Raw genomic sequence first — 24,976 nt, forward strand, 5'->3', positions numbered from 1 at the left:
TGTTTCTATGCCTTTTAATCTCCAAAAACGTGAACCCTTAATTCAGAAACGCACTTTTCTATAAATAGGCCACTCAAAATCGGCTCCCGAGCCCATAAAATCGGCCACCGATGTGAAAAAACGCGTCCTGCCGAATGTGAAATCGGCGCCCGATTTGCTAAATCGGTGGCCGATTTTATCAGAAGTATTTTGGCTCAAATTGTAGCAAAAATCGATGGCCGATTTGTCCAAATCGGTGGCCGATTTTCAGTTTTTGAAAACTTCAATTTCTTCTCCTTTTGTAGCTTGTAACTCCATGAATTGCAATGAATATGACCAAAATGATATAAAAATGCCTAACAAAAACTATGATGACAGAGTGTCATCACATCTCATATAGAGTATTCAACTCCATAACCAAGGTAGCTATGGAATTTATCAATGTTGTGATAAATGATATTTCTGAAGACATAGTTCTTGATGTTGAACCAGATGTTGAAACATCCGCACAGGAAACATATGCACCTATTACTGTGAATGAATCTGAATCTGATATAGGAGAAACTGAGCCAGATCATGTGTCAACAAGTGTCCTTTTATCAGAGTTCAGAAGAACCATCCTCAAGAACTTATTATTGGGAATCTTGATCAAGGAATCACCATAAGGAGATCCAATGAAGTGATTTCTAACACATGTTTTGTGTCCAAGTTTGAACCTAAGAATGTTAAAGAAGCTCTCACTGATGAATTCTGGATTGATGCAATGCAAGAGGAATTGAATCAGGTCAAGAGAAGTGAAGTGTGGGATTTGGTTCCAAGACTAGAAGGCATAAATGTTATTGGGACAAAATGGATTTACAAAAACTGTTGGAACAAAATGTGTTTAACATTACCCTTTTGAGTTTTGATGACAACAAGGTATTAAAAATTTTCAATTGGATATGCTAATATTTGTTCAAGTGTGCATGACCATAGACAAAAATTTAGTGTCTTTAATTCAAGAATAGGTTCTGAAGAACAAATGAGAGCAATGAAATCTACAAAAAGGAAGCATGTGTTGCAAGGAAGCATTTGAAGAAAAGTGGTTCTGAAGACAAGAGGTTCTAAAGATCATTAGAAACTGACGTCATCAGAAGCACTCTCATCAAAAGTTGTCTACCAGAAGCTGACGTCACCAGGGGTTCTGAAGATCATCAGAAGCTGTAAGACTGGAAGCTTCAAATTTTGTCAAATATTGTTATTTTCATGCCTATGTACGCAGAAGGAATGGAAGCCTGGAGCAACGGCTAATTTAGAGGAATTTGAAGGAATTGGATGCTTATCCACTGAAGAGCGAAGGAAAAAGGACAATAGTACAATTGTACAACTGCTATCTTCACTACTCTGTTTTATGTCTGCAATAGTACTAGACAACAGCTGTGACTACGTTGGTATTCCTTTATACTTGAAATGGATTTGAAATTGTTCCTTCATAGGACAATAACCAAATCAAGCAACAAATCATTGGTGATTTGATCAAGCTTCTACAACGACTCTAATTTGATGTGCTGGCAGATTTCAAACATCTATTGTCACACCTCTATATAAAGGTGTGAATACCTGAAGAATGGCAAGACTATTACAACAATTTTACTAGTGCCAAACCTCTGCTGAAATTGTTTCACAACAAAGTTCACTTAGAATTTCTTTTCAGACCTTCATATCTTAGAAATTCTAGAGTCTTAAGAGTTTGTATCTGATTTGTATTGTGAACACCACTGATTGTATATCAAGTGTTCAATCTCAAACATTTTCTTTGTAATATTGTTTGAATAGAAGTCTCTTGCAGTTGTGCTTGAGCATAAGAAGTCTCTTGATTTTGTTATTGAGCATAGGAAATCTCTTGAAGTTGTGCTTGAGTAGTTTGAAGTCTCTTGCTATTTTGAGCAGTGAGCAGTTGTAATCAGATATTGATTTTAGTGAACTCTCCTTGGAAGTGCAAGGGGGACAGGACTACTTCCAGTTTGTGGAAGGAACCTGTATAATTGCTTTGTGTCTTTCTTCTATCTATCTATCTCTCTCTCTCTCTCTCTCTCTCTCTCTCTCTCTCTCTCTAGTTATCCGCTGCAACTAATCTCTGATCACTACTTCAGAAGCTGAACTCTATCAGGTTCTGAACAGTGAATTCAGTTTTAGGAGAAGAAAAAGTAAACACAATTCAACCCCCCTTCTTGTGTTTTTCTCATCTTCAAAAACAAGTCTGATGAAAATGGAACTGTGACCAGAAACAAGGCAAGACTTGTTGCTCAGGGTTATACTCAAGTAGAGGGACTTGATTTCGATGAAACTTTTTCCCCTGGTGCTAGATTGGAATCCATAAGGTTACTTTTGGTAGTGGCTTGTATTCTAAAATTCAAACTTTTTCAGATGGATGTGAAAAGTAACTTTGTAAATGGTTACTTACATGAAGAAGTTTATGTTGAGAAGCCAAAGGGTTTTACAGATCCTAAGTTTCCTAATCATGTCTACAAGTTGAAGAAAGCTCTGTATGGGTTGAAACAAGCACCTAGGGCACGATATGAAAGACTTACTGAGTTCTAGTTAATCAAGGTTACAGAAAAGGAGGATTAGATAAAACTCTGTTTGTGAAAGAAGAAAATGGAAGACTTATGGTAGCACAAATATATGTTGATGACATTGTCTTTGGTGGAATGTCGAACCAGATGGTCCAACATTTTGTTCAACAGATGCAGTCAGAGTTTGAGATGAGTCTTGTAGGAGAATTGACTTATTTTCTTGGCCTTCAAGTCAAGTAGATGGAAGACACTATCTTTATCTCTCAGAGTAAATATTCCAAGAATATAGTGAAGAAGTTTGGTATGGAAAATACAAGTCATATAAGAACTCTAGCAGCTACTCACTTGAAGTTGTCCAAAGCTGAAAAGGGTGTTGATGTTGATCAAAGCATGTACAAGAGCATGATTGGAAGCATGTTTTATCTTACTGTAAACAGACCAGACATAACCTTTGCTGTAGTAGTGTGTGCCATATACCAAGCTGAAACAAAAATGAGTCATCATACTCAAGTGAAGAGAATATTTAAGTATATAAATAACACTACTGACTATAGAATTTTGTACTCCCATAGTGAAAATTTAATGTTAATTGGGTACTGTGATGCTGACTGGGCAGGTAGTGCAGATGATAGAAAAAATACTTCTTGAGGATGTTTTTTTTTTCTCTGGGAAATAATCTGATTTCATGGTTTAGCAAGAAACAAAACTGTATATCCCTATCCACAACTGAAGCTGAGTACATAGCAGCAAGTAGCAGTTGTTCTCAAGTGTGGATGAAGCAGATGTTGAAAGAGTATAATGTTGAACAGGATGTTCTAACATTGCATTTTGATAATTTGAGTGCAATCAATATTTCAATGAACCCTATTCAATATAGCAGGACTAAACACATTGACATACATCATCACTTTAACAGGGATCTTGTCGAGGAAAATATAGTGACTCTTGAACATGTTGCTACAAAGGAACAATTAACTGATATATTTACCAAAGCCTTAGATGCTAGGCAGTTTGAAAAGTTGAGGGGAAAGTTGGGAATTTGTCTGCATAAGGAGTTGTAGCAGTTAATTGGTTTTAGGAGTGCGTTTCACCATTCATTGTTGCACGCCAATTTAGGGCAATTATTTCTGACTTGCCTAAAACCGCCAACAACACGCAATAACCCCTACCTAATCATCATTCTCTTTATCTCTTCTCCAAAGATCAAAAACATCTTTCTTTTTCCCACTCTCGCATCTCAACCCTCTCGTATTCACATCATCATCAATGTTCTCCAAAAACACTACATCATCATGTCGAGCAAATCAAACATTCATGCATCTGAAGAAACTATTGTATCTGAACCACAAGAAATCGGTTCCTATGTCCACAAGATGATCGAACCCATCACTACGGTTCCCCCCACTAAACCTAAAAGGAAACCCTCGTCTACGACAAAGAAGAAGAAACCGTCAAAGTCAAAGAAGGGAGATTCGAAGATTCCTCTCACCATGACTGACCTCTATGTGAAGGAGAACCCGTTCGAGTCTACTGGTGTTGAAACAAATGTTGACACTTGTGTGAAAGATTCCAAGGATGTTGATGCTGAAGCAACCTCAAAGATCGCTCCTCCTACTACAATTTTTGAGTTTGAAAAAGGTAATCTTGATGAAACCCTAACTTCAGATGTTCCCGAATCTGCTAAAAAATTAGGGTTAGAGGACTTAAATGTTGCTATTGATAGTGCTGAGAATATGGATGTTGATGGTCCGAGTACTGCTGTTGAGACCAACGTTGTTGATTGTACTGCTAAAAAGTCTCTTGAGAAGACTGAAGTTCAAGAGGATGTTGGGCCGGATGTTGGAACATCCTTGGGACAACATGACAAACAGGTTGATGATACTGCAACTATTGTTGGTGATGAGTCTGGCTTTGAAACAGCTTCTGGAAAAAAATTCATTATGGTGATACTGCTGTTAATTCACCCTCAGAAGAGGCTAAAGAGACTGAAATGTGACCCAAGAAGAAGGACAATCTATTGAGAAGGAAAATGATGTGGTTGATGTTGAAGACATTGATTTTGATATTCCCCTGATCCAGACTTTTGGTGAAGGTGTTGCCAAGAGATTGAGAAGTAACAAAGGGAAATGTGTTCCCTCTGTGTCTGAAACTCCCAAAGGGAAAAGTGATACCTCTGTAACAGAAAACCCCCCAAGACAAGGACAAAGACTACCGGTGTAGGACCTAGGAAAGGGTGGAGTAAGGTGAAGGTTACTCCTGGAAGATCAAAGAAGAGGAAGGCTCTTTCCTCAAGTGACACTGAGTTTGATGTTGAGGAGGATGTTCTAAACATCACTCCCTCTATTTCCAAGAAATCTGCAGGCAAGAAGATTTCTTAGAATGTTGGCAATGTACCCATTGATAAGGTGTCTTTTCACTACCTGAAAATGATCAAAGGTGGAAATTCATCTTTCATAGGAGGCTGGCCTTGGAGAGAGAGCCGGGAAATTAGGCCTTGAAGTGTGACACTGTGTTGAAGCTAATCAAGGAAGCTGGGCTTCTGAAGACTGTCTGCAATCTTGGTGATTGTTATGAGAAGCTGGTGAAGGAGTTTTTGGTGAATATTCCTGAAGATTGTAACGCCCACTTTGATATTTAATTATTTTTATTAAGTTAGAGTCTATTTATGTGATTTATTTTAAATATGTGAGGTGTTGGTATTTTATTATGCGGCTTTATTCTATTATCTATTAGAATATGAGAATTATTAGTGTAAGTAGAATTGGAGGTTAGAATAGAAATAAGAATAAGTTATTGGGCCTAAATAGATTTATGAAGAGTGATTAGTATTATAAATAACGAAGCTTAGGTTAGAAAGAGTTTTTACGTTAAACCGCTTTTTGGAGAAAGAGGAGAATTAAGAGAGAGAGAACCCTAGGAACGAAGAACGTTGCTTTTGATTTCAGAAAAATAATCTAAGGTAAGGGTGAGACTATTTTCACTAATATTAAGTCTGTAGATCATTAGATTGCATCTAACGTGTTTTAGGATGAGTTTTGTAAGATTATGAGAATTAGGGTTTGAGTGAGAATTGATGATTAGGTGATAAAAAAAACGTTGAACTGATTTAAGGGGGGAGTCTATATTCACCGTAAGGGTTTTATGATCATATGGATAGTGAATAGTTTTGTTTTTCATTGTTTTTCATGTTCTTTTAATGGATTCATGTTCTTTTATGAGGTATTATTTACTTTGATGAAACCTAGTTCTTTCAAATTAGAGATTTTATGAGAATGAATTATTTAGTTTTATATATGAACTGTCGATATACTCTTACGTGACTATGAATTTTAGAATCGCTAATACATATATAATTGCTGGATGTTTATTTATATTAAGAGATATTCATTGCGATAATTGACACATCTTGTACTCGTGATTTCATCAAACGTGTAGTAGTCTGTGTGTAAATATACTTTGACGTTTTTGACTAATTAAGTACCAATATTTGATTGCCACTTTTATTTTAATACCTTATGTGCTCCTTGATGAATATATGCTCAATACTGTTTTGTGGGACAAATTAGTAGCGTGAATCACAACTTCTTATATGTGTGAGCCAATTAGGGTGAATCGGTCTAATTCATTTTGTTATGTCGCTAGCTATAAGGCCATGGAACAATTAGATTATGTTCCATTTTTTTAAAGAAACAATTATAAACATGATTGAATTCAATTATCTTGCTAAAGACGTGTTTTACTTTTCCAGCATGGATTAAATTTGAACTAAGAGATTATTAGTTCCAGAGGCAACTTTAATTTCTTTCCGGAAAACTAATTGATTTAATTTGACCAAATAGATAGTCATGATATTATATGTATTTGGCACCTTCACCATCATTGGAAAACCTTCATTCTCTTTGTTTTTATGTCCCGGAGATAGAAACCAAAGCCTTGTAGCATAATAATTAGGCGAGAGAAAAGATTTGGGTGACTTCTAGGGAGATACCTATTCGTTCAATTATTGGGTGTGTCGTTATAATTATTTATATGATTTTGATGAATTATTTGATGAGGTATAATTGATGAGTTAGTTAACGAAGTGTAATTTGATGAATTATTTGACTAGTTGTAATTGTGAATTATTTGATCATGTGTGCTGAATGAATTATTTGATGAATTATTTAATGAAGTGTAAATATGTGAATTATCTGAAGATGTGTTATATGAAGATGTGTGATTTAAAGATGGGTTATATAAAGATGTGATATTGTTATTTATGCACTATATGTGTTAATTATGATGCTTATGTTGATGCGATGTTTAAGATGTTGTTGATTATCATTTGATGCTGTTATGTTGTGATGCTAATATGATATGAATGTATTTACATACTGTTGAGTCTTATTTAAGATGTAAGTGTCGGTCTAAGTCAAGGAGTTATAAGATGTTCATGAAGTTCTAAGACGTAAGATGTTGAGTCCATGCATACTCATTTAAAGATGAGGGCTTATGCCCTGGAGCTTTTGCTCAATTATGTTGAGGGCTTGATGCCCTGGAGCTTTTGCTCAATTATGTTGGGGGCTTGATGCCCTGGAGCTTTTGCTCAACCACGACGATGGAGCTTTTGCTCAACCACGACGATGAGGGCTTATGCCCTTGGAGTATATTTATGCTCAACTACGATGATGAGGGCTTATGCCCTATAATGGTACCACATGCATTTGCATTTCATGTTGATTCGAGATGATTTAAGACGTTAAGAGTTGCATAGTCGAGTTTAGATGCATTGTCAAGTCAAGTTGTTAAGTTGTGATGTTTTAACGAATTACTTTGTGATGTCTTTTAATATGATGATATGTGACGATGACTGTGACTGCTATGTGATGATATTTTGCTAAGATAAATGATGATGTTTATGCATTTAATTATAGTTGTTAAATTATAAGATGTTTGTGTTGTTAAATGTAATTTATGATTTATAAGCTTAATATCATTGTTTGAGAAATCTCACCCCTTCTGCTTGAAAATGTTGCTCTTCGTATGGGTAACTTGCAGGTAATCAAGATTAGCTGCGGTCGTGGGTGACTATCTCTCACTGTGTCCTTAGGTGCTCTGATACGTAACGGGATGTGGATTTTAATACTATTTTCTGTTCCTTTAAGTATTGCTTTTGAAGTTTAAGAATTATTATTGAACTAAGATTTATGAGACTTTTATGATGAGGCCTGCGTGCCGAGACTATTTCTATTGTTAAACTAAATCCGCTACGAAGTTTTTTTAAATATTATGTTGATGAATTTTTGAAGGATAAATTATTATCTATTTTATTAAGATTTTATGATAAAGAGATGTAGCATTCCGTTTATGTGAATTACTCTGATAATTTATTATGAAATTTTCACGTTGGGAAAACGGGGTGTTACAATTGGTATCAGAGCAGGTCGGTCCGTCCGGCCAAGTAGATAAGTCGTTGTGTCGCGCCGTCATGTTTTCTAGTTAGTAGTTATGTTTTATTATGTGATCATGTCTTACTGACTAACTTTGATGTGATTTTTGTGTATTGTTTGAAGTTCTATTTTGACATATATGGTTTAAGATGCTGAAGCCAAATTAAATTCATTTTCTCTTATGCTCTGAATTTTGAGGACGAAATTATTTTAAGTTGGGGAGAGTTGTAACGCCCACTTTGATATTTAATTATTTTTATTAAGTTAGAGTCTATTTATGTGATTTATTTTAAATATGTGAGGTGTTGGTATTTTATTATGTGGCTTTATTCTATTATTTATTAGAATATGAGAATTATTAGTGTAAGTAGAATTGGAGGTTAGAATAGAAATAAGAATAAGTTATTGGGCCTAAATAGATTTAGGAAGAGTGATTAGTATTATAAATAAGGAAGCTTAGGTTAGAAAGAGTTTTTACATTAAACCGCTTTTTGGAGAAAGAGAAGAACTCAGAGAGAGAGAACCCTAGGAACGAAGAACACTGCTTTTGATTTCAGAAAAACAATCTAAGGTAAGATTGCATCTAGCGTGTTTTAGGATGAGTTTTGTAAGATTTTGAGAATTAGGGTTTGAGTGAGAATTGATGATTAGGTGATAAAAAAAACGTTGATTTGATTTAAGGGGGGAGTCTATATTCACCGTAAGGGTTTTATGAACATATGGATAGTGAAGAGTTTTGTTTTTCATTGTTTTTCATGTTCTTTTAATGGATTTATGTTCTTTTATGAGGTATTATTTACTTTGATGAAACCTAGTTCTTTCAAATTAGAGATTTTATGAGAATGAATTATTTAGTTTTATATATGAACTGTCGATATACTCTTACGTGACTATGAATTTTAGAATCGCTAATACATATATAATTGCTGGATGTTTATTTATATTAAGAGATATTCATTGCGATAATTGACACATCTTTTACTCGTGATTTCATCAAACGTGTAGTAGTCTGTGTGTAAATATACTTTGATGTTTTTGACTAATTAAGTACCAATATTTGATTGCCACTTTTATTTTAATACCTTATGTGCTCCTAGATGAATATATGCTCAATACTGTTTTGTGGGACAAATTAGTAGCGTGAATCACAACTTCTTATATGTGTGAGCCAATTAGGGTGAATCGGTCTAATTCGTTTTGTTATGTCGCTAGCTATAAGGCCATGGAACAATTAGATTATGTTCCATTTTTTTTAAAGAAACAATTATAAACATGATTGAATTCAATTATCTTGCTAAAGACGTGTTTTACTTTTCCAGCATGGATTAAATTTGAACTAAGAGATTATTAGTTCCAGGCAACTTTAATTTCTTTCCGGAAAACTAATTGATTTAATTTGACCAAATAGATAGGCATGATATTATATGTATTTGGCACCTTCACCATCATTGGAAAACCTTCATTTTCTTTGTTTTTATGTCCCGGAGATAGAAACCAAAGCCTTGTAGCATAATAATTAGGCGAGAGAAAAGATTTGGGTGACTTCTAGGGAGATACCTATTCGTTAAATTATTGGGTGTGTCGTTATAATTATTTATATGATTTTGATGAAATATTTGATGAGGTATAATTGATGAGTTAGTTAACGAAGTGTAATTTGATGAATTATTTGACTAGTTGTAATTGTGAATTATTTGATCATGTGTGTTGAATGAATTATTTGATGAATTATTTAATGAAGTGTAAATATGTGAATTATCTGAAGATGTGTTATTCGAAGATGTGTGATTTAAAGATGGGTTATATAAAGATGTGATATTGTTATTTATGCACTATATGTGTTAATTATGATGCTTATGTTGATGCGATGTTTAAGATGTTGTTGATTATCTTTTGATGCTGTTATGTTGTGATGCTGATATGATATGAATTTATTTACATACTGTTGAGTCTTATTTAAGATGTAAGTGTCAGTCTAAGTCAAGGAGTTATAAGATGTTCATGAAGTTCTAAGACGTAAGATGTTGAGTCCATGCATACTCATTTAAAGATGAGGGGTTATGCCCTGGAGCTTTTGCTCAATTATGTTGAGGGCTTGATGCCCTGGAGCTTTTGCTCAATTATGTTGAGGGCTTGATGCCCTGGAGCTTTTGCTCAATTATGTTGAGCGCTTGATGCCCTGGAGCTTTTGCTCAATTATGTTGGGGGCTTGATGCCCTGGAGGTTTTGCTCAACCACGACGATGGAGCTTTTGCTCAACCACGACGATGAGGGCTTATGCCCTAGGAGTATATTTATGCTCAACTACGATGATGAGGGCTTATGCCCTATAATGGTACCACATGCATTTGCATTTCATGTTGATTCGAGATGATTTAAGACGTTAAGAGTTGCATAGTCGAGTTTAGATGCATTGTCAAGTCAAGTTGTTAAGTTGTGATGTTTTAACGAATTACTTTGTGATGTCTTTTAATATGATGATATGTGACGATGACTGTGACTGCTATATGATGATATTTTGCTAAGATAAATGATGATGTTTATGCATTTAATTATAGTTGTTAAATTATAAGATGTTTGTGTTGTTAAATGTAATTTATGATTTATAAGCTTAATATCATTGTTTGAGAAATCTCACCCCTTCTGCTTGAAAATGTTGCTCTTCGTATGGGTAACTTGCAGGTAATCAAGATTAGCTGCGGTCGTGGGTGACTATCTCTCACTGTGTCCTTAGGTGCTCTGATACGTAACGGGATGGGGATTTTAATACTATTTTCTGTTCCTTTAAGTATTGCTTTTGAAGTTTAAGAATTATTATTGAACTAAGATTTATGAGACTTTTATGATGAGGCCTGCGTGCCGAGACTATTTCTATTGTTAAACTAAATCCGCTGCGAAGTTTTTTTAAATATTATGTTGATGAATTTTTGAAGGATAAATTATTATCTATTTTATTAAGATTTTATGATAAAGAGATGTAGCATTCCGTTTATGTGAATTACTCTGATAATTTATTATGAAATTTTCACGTTGGGAAAACGGGGTGTTACAAAGATTGTGACAACCCTCTGAGCCAAGAATTTCGGAAGGAGTTTGTCAGAGGAGAATGCGTCAACTTTTCTCCCAACATCATTAACAAGTTCTTAGGAATAGAGGAAGCTGATGTTGCTGAGCTGAAGGTGACTGACAATCAAATGTACCAGGAGATTACTGCCAACCATTTGAAGGTATGGCCTAAGAAGGGAAAGATCTCCTCTGGTAAGCTGTCTGTGAAGTATTCCATCCTCAACAGGATAAGAGATGTTAACTGGGTCCCAACCACTCATTCCTCAGACATTATAACAGGTCTGGGTAAGTTTATTTATGTTGTTGGCACTAAAGCTAAGATGGACTTTGGCATTTATATTTTTGAACAAACTGTTAAGCATGCCAAGATAGATGCTGTAAAATTTCCTTTAGCTTTCCCCACCTTGCTATGTAGCATTATTTTAGATCAACGTCATAATATTAAGACTGTTGCTGATGTTCCTAAGAAGAGGGAATCTCCTCTCACTTTGCACTACAAACTGTTAGGTAAGCATCATGTTCCAGACATTGTTGGAACATCTGGAAATGCATCTGCCACAAGTCTTATGTCTAGAAAGAAGATTGTTGCTGCTCTGAAGCATAGATGCGTAATGCTGGATGAAAGGAAGGCACAGTTTGAGCCGATGATCCATGCTTTAAAGAAATAAGATTTTACTGATGAGGGTGGCAGGCAGGAAGTGACGAAGAAGAAGCGGATGATGATGATAATGAGGATGGAGAGGAAGCTTCTGACAACAGTTCTAATGTTGCTTGATGCTTTGGACTGTTTTGTTATCTTTTTGTATTTTCTAGATTATGGTTCTTCTTTTCTTTTATGGGCTATGCCCTGGATATTTGAGCACCTAGTGTGCCTTGGTCTGTAATTCCTATGGTATTCTACACTTTATTATCTTTTAGTGCTTTCTGTGACTTATGCATGAAGAAATATTTTTTTGTCTTAAGGGCTAAAAAGGGGGAGTAAATAGATGTTAGTAGTATGCATGCTTGATGTTGTGCCTATGTTATGCCTGATGTTGAAACATCTCATCTATCTGTTTATGATCTGCTTATGAAGTTTTCCTTATGCATGCATGTATTCAGGGGGAGTTGTAGATTTTATTAGTAGTCACTCTTTGGTTGCATCTTCTAGGGGGAGTGATATTATAAAGTATGATTGGCAGTGTTAATCTATATGGCAGGATGTGTAATTGAATGTTGAAACATCCAAGTATATTTTTGCTTATGTGTATGGGAATTTATTTTTCCATTTTGGTTTTTTTTTGTCAGGCAAAGTTATTTTCGGTTTCCGCTGCTGCATGTCTCTGATACTCTTTAGTGGTACTCCACAGTTTCTTTCTTATATGCTACATTCCATTGGAAGATTTTTTTTGAAGATATAGAAATGGTTTTTAGAAGATGTATTATATTTCTTCATGTCTGTTTGATTATGTTGTTGACTGAAGATCTATATGTATGTGGTATCTCTTTAGTTATCTGTATGATGTGGTGCTTTTCTTCATGGTTGTGTGTTCACGTGGATTGAATAAATGTATGTGTGGTGTCTCTCTACTCTGACTGTATGGCCTTAGGTTGTTTTAGCCAAAAATTTGCCAAAGGGGGAGATTGTTGGATATTTGTATGTTGGCCTCATTATTGCTAAAACAAATATACATGCAAGATGTTAAATACAATGTTTCAACATATTGACACGATTCAGTGTGCCCTGATTATGTGCCATGATTAACGCGCACTTTATCTTTTTTAAGGAATCCACGCCTATTTACTTGTTGGCCAAGACGCGTACTTTTAGTCCAAAATCAGTTGTGTGATTATTTCCTAATGGAATGACAATATATTAGGAAACTTTGGATGTGTATTTGTGGTTCCTAAAGATGTTTCGACATTTTAGTAATCGATTGTGTTTGTTCCTGATTCTTGTGAAGCGGATCAGCTCTTGGATCAGTAGTGTATCTGAAACCCAACAAGTTTATTCAGCCCGTACTGCTTCACAGTATTTATGCAAGGACGAAAAAACCTAATTCATTCATTCAAGCCGTCATTGTGAATTGTGAGCCTTTCTTGTATCACTTTGATACAAGTATAGGATTGTGTTATTAAGTTGTAAGCGCGTATACTACTCCTAAGCTTTGAAGCATGGAGTTAGTGTGTGTTTGAAGGTGTTTTCATTATTTTGTTTGTAATCATATAATCACAAGGTTTGTGATTGAGTGGAAGTAAGATGGGATCTCAGATCTAGGATTTCATAGGTTGAAGTCAAAACGAGTAGGTCCAAGGTGATAAGTTGTAAACTTGGAGTTTGCTGAGGACTTAGAACAAGGACTACACTAGTGGATTTCCTTCCTGTCTTGGTAGCCCCCAGAGTAGGTGTGTTGGTCTCCGAACTGGGTTAACAAATCTCCTGAGCCATTTACTTTTCTGCCCTTTACTTTTACCTTGTTCTGTTTGTTTTTCACTAATTAAATATTTATACATTAATCTCAACATTCCACCTGTATCTCAGTGTTGGAACATTACATAAACCATTATAATTCTAGTGCACTAGAATTTCATACCTAAAAACCCTCAGTCTACTAGCTTCTCACTTAATCACTACTTGTGCAATTTCTACCTAAGACTCACCTAGTCCTAGATATGAGATCCCTTACTCACTTCTTCTTAATCACAACCCAGTGATCGTCCTAATAGCTAAAGATATTGGAGACACACTTCGTGAAAGACAGAATTCACTCTTGCTCCAAAGCTTACAAGTGATTCAAAAGTTACAACTCAAAGACAGTCCAGCTTTCGTATCAAAATGACACCCGAATGGTTCACAAATCACAAAGACTAAAACCCTAAAAGACTTCTTTTTCAATTGCGCCTTCGATGAGTAATTAGGTCTTTTGTCTCTGTTTATATAGCCTGAATGCAGAATAGGTCTGGTGCGCAAGTCTTGGCTAATGATCAGCTGAAATCTCGATATTTCATCACAAGTTATTTGAAGCAGATCGGATGTTTCCTTAAATGTTGCAACAAGATTCTTAAGGACTAAGATAAGCACAAACCACCTTCCTCTGCTTCTAGAACCACGCTATCTTGGTTAACTCTTGCCGTGATACAAATATTTATATATTCTATGAAAATCTTCACAATTAAAAGCGAATCTCCAAGAAGAAGATCAAGGCACGCTCTGATGTCGTATCAACATGTTAAGACATTATGTCTTACATCTTGCTATAACTAAAGTTTTAACAAAATGCAGTCAATACATGTCAAAAAACTAACAATCTCCCCCTTTGGCAACTTTTGGCTAAAACAACCTTTGCATTATGAACAAAAGAATGAAAGATCATAAGGTCATACCTTCTTTCTCTTTGTTATAGGAGGAACATAATTAAAAATAATTCATAGATGGACATGTTGAGACATCATCTAGCACATCAGAGGCGTTCGCAACAACGGATTAAATATGGAACCCATCCTCACAGAAAGTATTTAGGAGAAATGAACTCCACAAAGAGAAATAAATTCTCATTCATTGATCAGCCTAGGGAGAAATAAACTCCCACATGTAATGCATCGGAGGAAAAATAAATTTCTCATATCCTCAAGATGTCAGGGCATCTGGTAAGACATTAGATCACCAGAACGGACACACCCACATGCATTTCAATCAAGCACATACTAGCATATATCTATTCATGCATAAGCAGGCTAGTAACAGATAATGCTCCCCCTCAATGGTAGATCAAAATATTTATGCTCCCCCCTCAAGCAATGAATCCTTAGCAACATGCATAATGAAAATCTGCCATTATAAGCTACTCCCTATTTTTAGCCATAAATTATGACAAACTATCATGCATAAAGAGCTAAAGCAGCATATTGTTAAAGCACATAACATAAAGTATAGATATTACAGACCAGGCATTGCCCATAAATATAAAGGAGTAACAAAAGAAAAAAAATTAAAAGTCTGGACTGCCTTTCGTGTCCTCATCCTCCTCGTCACTGGTGTCCTTATCTGCAACATCCTTCGTATTGCCGTCAGTATTTTTGATGTGTAAAATCCGCAAGTGCACGGTTTTACTAGAGTAGTAAAAAAGTATCGTTCCAACTGCAAATTCATTCTCTTTTTAATTAAGATTAGCTGAAAGATTAGGGTTTTAAAAGTTGGGATTTTGATTGATATAAAATTGATAATAAAAAGAGCCTCGACATCATTGGTTTATCATAATGACAATCTTTCACAATCCAAACCTATATACTAATTTTATGTTAGACCTATTTCAAAAGACCGGTTTCTCTAAAGCATATCAAGGTTTCTCTCGAAATCAATGAGTGTGTTTCAACAACAACCACGCGTATTCTCATGGTTGATCGTTGTTGAAACCCATTAAGGACGAAACTCTAAGGTCTCAAGGTTTTCTAGACTATTCTCATGTTCCGAAAACCTTGTCTAATCTCACATGTCCAATACTAACCTTCTTCTTTTGATACTTCGGTTAGTATTTGAAATAAGAATTAAGAACGGTGAGATTAGATTAGAAAATAGGTTTACATAAAATTAGGGTTCTAGGCTTGGTTTAAATAGGATTAGGTCATTAGACTCATCCAACGATCCCAAGACAAAGAAGTCTACTCACTCATGTTCATCGTACACATAGAGGTTAAAAAGAAGAACATGAAAGTAAATAGAAAGAATAATAAAAAGCAAGAAAACAAGAACTTTGATTAATGGAAATAATTGTCACAGAAAATTCCCAAGAACAAAAGCTAAGTTAAGCCCTAAGAAAAGGGATAAACATTACATAGCAAGCAACCCAAGGGCTTTTAGGTGTGAAAAAAATAACAAAATAGCAGCCTGGAACTTGGCACGTTCGTGATCAGCTTGGCACGGATAGTGCCTGTCTTTGATACAAAACAGCAAAAAGGAGGCTAGAGGTCGCGCACGGCCGTGCTTGTGTAGGCACGGACCGTGCCAAGCTCCCTGGTCTTCAAAGGCACGTTTGAACAAAGGCGCACGACCTGGTATTTGTCAGGAATGGCCATGCCTGATATTTTTGCATATGATCTTCATATTTTTGGCCTCAATCAGCCCCAAATCATGCTCTAGATCCTTCCATTCCTTAACCATGCTCCAAAACCCCTTTCTTTTGCTCCAAGAATAAATCTTTCACAACATTTGTTCCTAAAATTAAATAACAAACAATTTGAAGCACTAAAGTTCTAGAAAGTAATTAAAAACACATAAAATCTAATAAAACTACATACTGAAAACCAACTAATTATCGACTTATAAATTTTCTTTGTCAGCATCCATACTAGCTTGTGCTGACAGACTCATGATCATCTTGTCCACACTAGCTTTCCTTTCAGTGCTGGACCAGATTGTTTCTTCCATGGTTTTGGACATTTCTTGAAGCTCAGCAAGGATACCTTCTTTTGTAGTGGAGCTGGCAGCTTCTTGTTCAGATGCTAGGACAATGTCTGGGACATGTGACCCTGTAAGAAGCTTATAGAGAAAAGTAAGAGGGGATTCCCTCTTGCTTGCAACATTAGAACTTACCAAGATTCCAAGATGTTGGTTTTGAATGATAGCACAAATGAGTGACGGAAAGGCAATGAGCATCTTTATAGCAAATGTTTGAGCATGCTTCATAGTTTGCTCAAAGACATATGAACCAAAGTTGAAGTTAGTTTTTGTTCCTACAATGTAAATAAATCTTCCCAAACCTGTAGCAAAAGTGGAGGTGGTTGGCACCCAATTCGCAACTCTTACCTTGTGGAGAACGACATACTTCACACTTAACTTGCTTGAGGCCAACTTACCTTTGATAGGCCATTTTTTGACTTGATTTGCTGTAATCTCCTTGCAAATATCATTATCGGTGATTTCCACTTTAGCATGTTCTTCCTCACTCCTGCTTAAAACTCTATTAATTATCTCAGGGGAGAATTCTACACACTTTCCTCGGACAAATACCTTTATGTACTCAGTGCTTAGGGGATTATCACAATCCTTAGGAATGTTGACTATGAATTCTTTCACCAGCATTTCATAACAATTGCCAAAGCCACTAACACTTCTTTTTAATCCAGCTTTATCAACGAGTTTCATGATTTGCTCGTGCTCTAGTGCATCTTTTCCCAATTATCTTTTCAATGCCAATCTCCTTTGACATATGTACTTCCATTTTAGAGCGTTGGACCCATGATAGAAGGATATATTATCTGTAGCTGTCTCAGGAACATTTGCTGGAATATTCTTCCCAGACGTTCTCCTTTTGGATAAGGACATGATGTCCTGAACATCGTGTTCAACATCATACTTAGAATTTGAGGACGGTACTTCCTTTCTTTTTAGAGACCTTTTATTTGTATTAGAAGGGATGACCTTACTCCAGCTTTTAGTAGGTCCCACAAGCACCTTCTTTTTAGCATCTTTAGTGGGTTGACTTTCAACCATGATACTTGCCTTTCCTATCTTTCAGTCTTTTGGCAGCAGTCATTTCAGCCAGAGGTATTTCATCTTCTTCACTTAGATTCACAACATCTTCAGCAACCTTTTCATCATCGATGGAAACACTCTTCTCTTCATCTTCAAAGCTATGAGCAGATGCAATTTTCTCAATAGAATCATCTTTTTCTTCTTCACTCTCAGAAATATTCTGCTTACTCTCAGAACCTTCTTCCTTATCACTGTCAGAAAACTGATCTTTCTTATCAATATCTGATTCATCGTCAGGTTTCTCATTGGATTCAGATGGGTCAGTCGTATGAGGACAGAGATAGTTTGGACCATAAATGTTGTTACATCAGGCACAACATCATGTTGGATAAGGTTTGTATCTTTTGGAAATGTGACATTTTCAGTAGGAGACATCACATGGTCTGATTTATCAATATTTGTGGTAGACTTATCATCTGCAAATTCTTTCAGACTACATTGACCTATGATATCATCAGGACCAGACTTAACATGTGTTATGGTGTCAGAAACAATGGGGTTAGTATAAAGACTAGTCATATTGTGTGGTTTCTATGTGACAACCTTAGGTTCAATAGTTTTAGCAATTTTAAAGGGTTCAGGAACAGATACAGAGGGGCTAGAGGTCTTACCTACAGCCAGCGGCTTGCCTCTTTTGGTTGTTGAGAATTTAGTTATGCTTTTTGTTGGGATCGGACTAGGGACCGTAGTGACAGGAACAACATCGGTGATGATCTCTGATGAGCCTTCTTTAACATTAGTTCGAGGTTTAAAGGGGGTAGAGGCTTTTTGAGGAGTAGTTTCAGATCCCTTTGATGGTCTGTCTTTTGGATCAGCAAACTTCATTTTAAAAAATGGGAAGAATACAAGATGGTTCAGATGAATTGAACAAAGCAGAGAGATGAAGATGATGCGAGTCAGTTTTATAAACGGATGAACAGAAGTTATGAGCGAATAAGTAAAGGGAAGTTGAGAGTGAGTAGTTGAATGGTTATTGAAGGTTACTGATAACTTCTTTAACTCAGTGTGCACCACTAAGGAGAGGGAAGAAAAAGTAACCGGTCTGTCTGGAATATCCATTATCAAAGTACCAATCTTCTCTAGAGGATGCTCTGAAAAATGTATATACTATGAGTTGTTTTAGTATTCTTGGCTATTCAGACTTTTCTTGTCACATAATTACTTCTTGGATAGTTCCGCCCTTTTGGAAACCCATACAATTGGTAGCGATAAGGTTTTATGTGACCATTCTTATTGCAGTATTGACATTTCCAAAAAGGAAACTTGCCATTTTTTGGGATTTTTCTATCCTTACCAGAGTGTCGAGACAAGTTGTCCGACTTTGTGACATCACACTTTTATTTCGAAGGTACAAATTTAGTGACATGAGTCTTTCCCTATTTGTTTAGATTCTGCAATTGAACCATATTCCTTAAACATTTCTAGCCCTTTTTCCATCAAGCAATATCTTATCAAGAGTAATAGACCCACTATTCATCATTCTAATGGTCTTTGTTAGGTTATCAAGTTTAGAAGACAGAAGAGTTACCTCATTTCGAAGATCGGTATTGGTTGACAATAATTAGTCCTTTTCATTTTGCAATCAGGTGATGATTCTCTTATGCTTTTCTCCTGTCTTGATCAGTTCTTCACTTCTGATGTAGAGTTCCTTGTAAGAGTTAGCTAATTCTTTGTTGGAGACTCCTTCGTTTTCATTAGGTTCATATCTTCCTGTGAGGGCTGTCACCTGATTTGAATTTTCATGTTCTTGTTTATGGGTCCTTTAGAGTTAGTCCTGAAAGGTTTAGTCTTCTTTTGTGCCTTGTGCTTGAATTTATGTGGCTTATGTTCATTTAAGACTCTAGGTTTAGCACCATTTGGTCTTAAATCCCATGAAGCTGCAATTGTTTTCCTTCTCTGATCATTAGACTTTGAAGTTCCAAACTCTGTGTTCATCAGAACCTGAGATTTAAGTTCTGGTCTCTTCAGAATCTGAATCTTTGGAGTCTTAGATTCAGAGTTGTTCACAACCTTAGACTTAGGATTCTATGACTTTGAGATGTTCACAGTCTTAGAATCAGAAGCTTCAGGTTCTGACTGCATCACAACTTCAGATTTGTCAGCTTCTAGCACAAAATATGTTTTCAAACCTTCCTTAATGCAGTCAGAACATGATTTTCGATTGACCACATTAGGTTTCCCTTCTGTGAAGCCAATTCCTCTACCACTGCTCTGGTATATGCCATAAATCATAGAAGTTATCTTACTTTTATCAATTTCAGTCATGATAAAGTCTTTAAGGACAATCTCTTGTTTACTTAAAGGTTTCTCATTACACTTATCATTCATTTTCTGAGGAAGATATTTGAGTTTTCCTTCATACCCTTCAAGAGCAAGGGCATAACTCTTATTTTCTTCTTCTAACTGTTTCACATCCAAACGAGTTTTCTCATGTTGTCTCATTAGACTAACATATTTTTCTTTTAAATCTTTCAACTATTTGGATCTGTTTTTAAAGTGACTGAGAAGCTCTTTAAGAGAATCAATAAGTTCAGATCTAGGAATTTTAAATTATACCTCATTTTCATCTTTAGAGTCTGTTCCAGACTCTACATCAGAAGTCACTGTAGCTACTGATCCCACAGCTACATTTGCTTCATCTTCAGCTTCATCTTTCTCAGACCCTGATTCATTGTCTAAATCTTCCCAAGTAGCCATTAGACTCTACTTGATATGCCTTTTAAACTTGTTGGATTTGAATTTTACTTTTTAAGATTTTTCTTTTGATTTCTCTTTCTGCAAATCAGGACAATCAGCAATGAAGTGACTAGGTTTCTTGCAGTTGAAGCATCCCTTCTGATCTTCTTTTCTTGAACCTTTGTAACCACTGTCTCTCCTCAAGAACTTCTTGTTCTTCCTAGCCAGATATTGAAGTCTATTGGAGAGCATAACAATCTCTTCAACATCAGGATCTTCTTCAGAACCCCCAACAGGAGATTCATCTTTAGATTCATTAGCTTTGAAAGCTTTTGAAGACTTTCCTTTAGACTTTAGTGCAATTGATTTTGGCTTTCTAACAGGTTCTTGTTCATTTAGCCACATCTCATGACATTTGAGAGATCTTATAAGATCTTCAACACTTAGAGTATTTAGATCTTTAGCTTCCTCAATAGTTGTCACGTTAGGTCTCCACTTAGCAGGTAAGCTCCTTAGAATCTTGTTTGCGTGATCGGAAGATACATAACTTTTCTTCAAAATCTAAACCCCAGAGACTAGTGTCTGAAACCTTGAGTACATAATCTCAATGTATTAATCCTCTTTCATCTTGAACAATTCATACTGATGAACCAACATAGTAGCTTTAGCCTCATTGAATTTCTTCTTACCTTCATAGTTTGAACACAAAGAAGAAAACATTGCTTTAGCCGTAGATTTATCACTCATCTTCAAGTACTCTTTGTGAGGCAGAGCAGCAACAAGAATGTCTCTGATCTTGTGATGTTTCATGTACATCTTCTTCTGATCAGCAATGTGTTTCTTCCTATCAACAACAACACTTTCTTCATCTAACTTCAAATCTCCAACACCATCTTCAAGGACATTCCATAATTCTTCACCTAAGCCCATGATATGACTATATATTTTGGTTTTCCACCAAGAGAATATATCAGGATCACTAATGAACATTGGAGGCTTACTTGAACCAGATGACTTGTCATCTGTACCATAATCATATGATACAGTAGCACTAGAAGCACCAGGACCACTACCACCAATAGAAATGTTTTTCTCATATCTTTTCTGTTACAGGGTTAAGTGCTAAGACAACATAACCAGAGCTCTGGTACCAACTGAAGGTGAAAAAAACACAAGAAGGGGGTTGAATTGTGTTCGTTTTTTATTCTTTTTAAACTAATTCCAGAGTTTGATAGAGTTTAGAATCTGGAGCAATGTTCAGAGTCTAATGCAGCAGATAAAGTAAAGATAGAGAGAGAAGAGAAAGACACAAAACAATTATCCTGGTTCCTTCCACAATCCGGAAGTTGTCCAGTCTCCCATGCACTTCCAAGGAGATTTCAATATAATCCAATTTAATTACAAATGGTCAAGCACACAAGCAAGAGACTTCAAATACTTAAGCACAAAAGTAAGAGATTCCCTATGCTCAAGCACAAAATAAAAAGAGACTTCTAAACAAACAAATTACTCATGCGTATCGGATATGGAAAGTGTACCAAATCGTTTACCAAGTAATAAAGTGATAGGTAGAGTATCGTATCCACAGGGATTGTCGTTTCGTCCAAACAATTCGCGTTACTTATTTTGTAGGTTGCCGGTGTAAAATTTAGGTTGCAATTTTTATTTGTTTGCAACAGAGCAAGTTTACCTGTTTTTGGTTACACAAAAGTAAGCAGCGGTTGGGATTCTTCGAATCCCCTCTGTATATTTATTGTTGGATAATAAGTAAAAGTATGTCACATTTATTTATCTTAGGTAGACTATACAGGTGATGAGGCCGTTGGGATTCTCCTAATTAGGTAAGGCACCAACCTGACTCAATGGGATTTAACACTGAGTACCTACTTAGGCTTTTCCCTCCGATGGCTAACTGCACATGTTGATCTCACGGTGATCCTTGCGTGCGGGGTCTCGCTAATTCAAAGGTAATTATAACATAAACTTTATATTCGCTTTCCAGTGTTTCCCAAGGAAATGAAGGCCAAGGTTCCCTTAGGCCTGCCCATCTATGAATCTTAGGACACTCATAGCACACTCTCTCTACGCTTTCTTAGTAGTTCTACAAACGGGAAACCCTAATTTAGGTCTACCGTACTAAAGGTTTCAAGAGAATGATTCTACTAGGTTATACCTTTAAGTCGGACAGCTAGGTATTTGTTTCCCTAATTACTAACCAGTTAATTCCTAGGTTCGGTGAGGCACCATCCGACCCAATGAATTCTAGCCAATGGGTACCTATGCGTAAGGTCAACAATTATTCCAGTATCTTTGGCTAATTATTAATCACTTACTTCCTAGGCAGATAGTTATCAGTAGAGGGATATAAATATCAAGATATAAGCATACGTTTAGTGATATCAATATTAGGCCCTGTCACAACCTAAGTACCTAATCTACGGTTGCACCTCTCACAGAAATAAAACTACTTCCTAATAAAACTTAATAGTGAACAAAAGAATATATAAAATAAACGACATATTAGATAAATAAATAAATATCCAACAAAAATATACAGAGGTTCATCTTAGAACTCTAACCTAAAAAGATTTAGTTACACATGGTAACTAAAAACAAATTAATATAGATAAAAACATACCGTAGAAAATCAAGGAGAAGATAGAAACTCGCCCGAAGCTCCAAAATCGCATTCCTCTTGAACTGCCACAGTTATGAACGAGAAATTCCAAATGAGGAAGGCTGGTATTTATAGTGAGAGTTTCTACCTGCGTTTGGGCTAAAAGTGCAGGCTTTACCCAAAACAGAAGCAGGAAAAGACATTTGCGCCTCGACTTTTTGCATGCACGGGGCGCATAGAAAATGCACGGGACGCATGAGAATGCACCCCTTGCATTCCCTATGTGCATGGGAAATTCCCTAGGTGCATGGTTTGTTAAATCATGCCCTAGGCATTTTTCTCAAGCCCTAAGTGCATGGTGTCTTTCTTCCAGGCCCAATCTCCGATTTTTCGTCGTTTTTAGGTCTTCGTCTTCATATAACTTGCCTCGGTACTTTGGGAACAAAATTCCTCCCATTTGTAAGTCTTTTGAGGCCTATTGAATCTTCTTTCTTGTTTCTTGAATCTTCACATTTCTTTGGATGTTCTTGATTTGCCGATTTGCATGATTTCTTCGTGAATTACTTCAAAAACCCCCTAAAATTGCTATGTTTCGGGAAATTTGAATTACAAACTCAAATATAGAAAACATTACAAAAGTCCCGAAATCATAGGCAATCGTTCTAATACTCCTCCATTTTGCTTCGAAATCCTACTAAAATAAATTGAAAAACATGCTAAGAATAACGTAAGATGACCTGTCATCAATTACACAAAAATAAGTTTGGTTTGAACACTTGATATACAATTAGTGGTGTTCACAATACAAAACAAATCTGACTCTTAAGACTCTAGAATTTCTAAGATATCAAAGTTGTTAAGAAATTCTAAGTAATTGATGCGCAACAATTTCAGCAGAGTTTTGACAGAGTTTAAATGTTGTAGAGTCTCTAATAATCTTCATGTCTTCATTCATTTATATATAGGTATGAAGGAGATGTTGTAGAGGTGCCAGCACATCAAAGAGTCGTTGTATAAGATTGTTCAATCACCAATGATTTGTTGCTTGATTTGGATAATGTCCTAGCAAGGACTAATTTGAAAACCATTTCGTGTATGGAGAATTAACCAGCAGAGACACAGTTGTAGCAGTACTATGCATGGACAATAATGAAGTAATGGGGTAGTGGTTTTACAATTATACTATTGTCCTTTCTCTTACCTTCTTCAGTGGATAAGCATTCAATGCCTTTTCCTCTAAAATAGTCGTTGCTCCAGTCTTCTATTCCTTCTGCAAACTTGTGTTTTCAAATAACCAATATAACTGACTTGATTCTTCACTTCAGACTTAGAAGGTATTCAGACTTTGGTGACTTCAGACTCTGACTGTCAGCTTCTGATGGTCTTCAGACTCTGATGTCTTCAGACTCTGACTTACAACAAAGCTTCTCTAGTAAATTCTTTTGCTCTCAATTGTTCCTCCAAAACCAATGCCTTGTTTAAAGACTTATAAATTTTAGTTTATGGTCCTACATACTTGAACAAATATTAGCATATCCAATTGAACTTTTAATATCTTGTTATCATCAAAACTTAAGATGACAATGTTAATCATATTTTGTTCCAACATATACCTTTCAGGACTAACCATAAATGACCCATAAAGATATTGTTACCTAACACTGAAATTTTTAATGCTGCATATATGCTTAAGAGGAAAGGAAAAGCAGAGATCATGATACCTGGACAGTGGTTGCTCACGACACATGACAAGATAAAAGTCTATGTTCCTAACCCTCACAATGAAAGAGGGAGGAACTGTGGGATTTGGAGGAAGCCAGACTGGCAAGATCATTGGTATTGGAACTATTAGTAACTCTTCTATCTCTATTAATAATGTGTGGTTTGTTGATGGACTTATGGACCAGGAACCAGGAAATCTCAACATAGAGACGGTAGAAAAGGCAAAGTTTTGTCATCGAGTACTCCTCATCTGCCCCTGGCAGCGGCCATAAGATGTTAGGCCTCCTACCATGACCCTTACAGGTCCCGTTGGATGTACAAGTGAACATATACTCCAAACCTGGAGGTAAGGGCTTTGTCCAAAAAAACCCCTAGAAGAAAGGAATGTTGTCGACATTCATAAGGGTCCTTTCACAATCAC

General features: G+C 36.0%; 1 protein-coding gene across 1 annotated transcript; it reads right to left on the minus strand.

The window, feature by feature from the left end:
• Positions 1-16,325: 16,325 nt before the first annotated feature.
• On the minus strand, positions 16,326-17,150 carry LOC146906798 (uncharacterized). The gene has a single exon (XM_085728961.1). The coding sequence runs from the start codon at positions 17,148-17,150 to the stop codon at positions 16,326-16,328; it is 825 nt and encodes a 274-aa protein (XP_085585087.1).
• Positions 17,151-24,976: the final 7,826 nt, after the last annotated feature.

The sequence above is a fragment of the Medicago sativa genome, chromosome 7 (genome assembly GCF_051527215.1).
Source record: "Medicago sativa cultivar Bolivia chromosome 7, Bolivia_mono, whole genome shotgun sequence".
Classification (NCBI taxonomy): domain Eukaryota; kingdom Viridiplantae; phylum Streptophyta; class Magnoliopsida; order Fabales; family Fabaceae; genus Medicago; species Medicago sativa.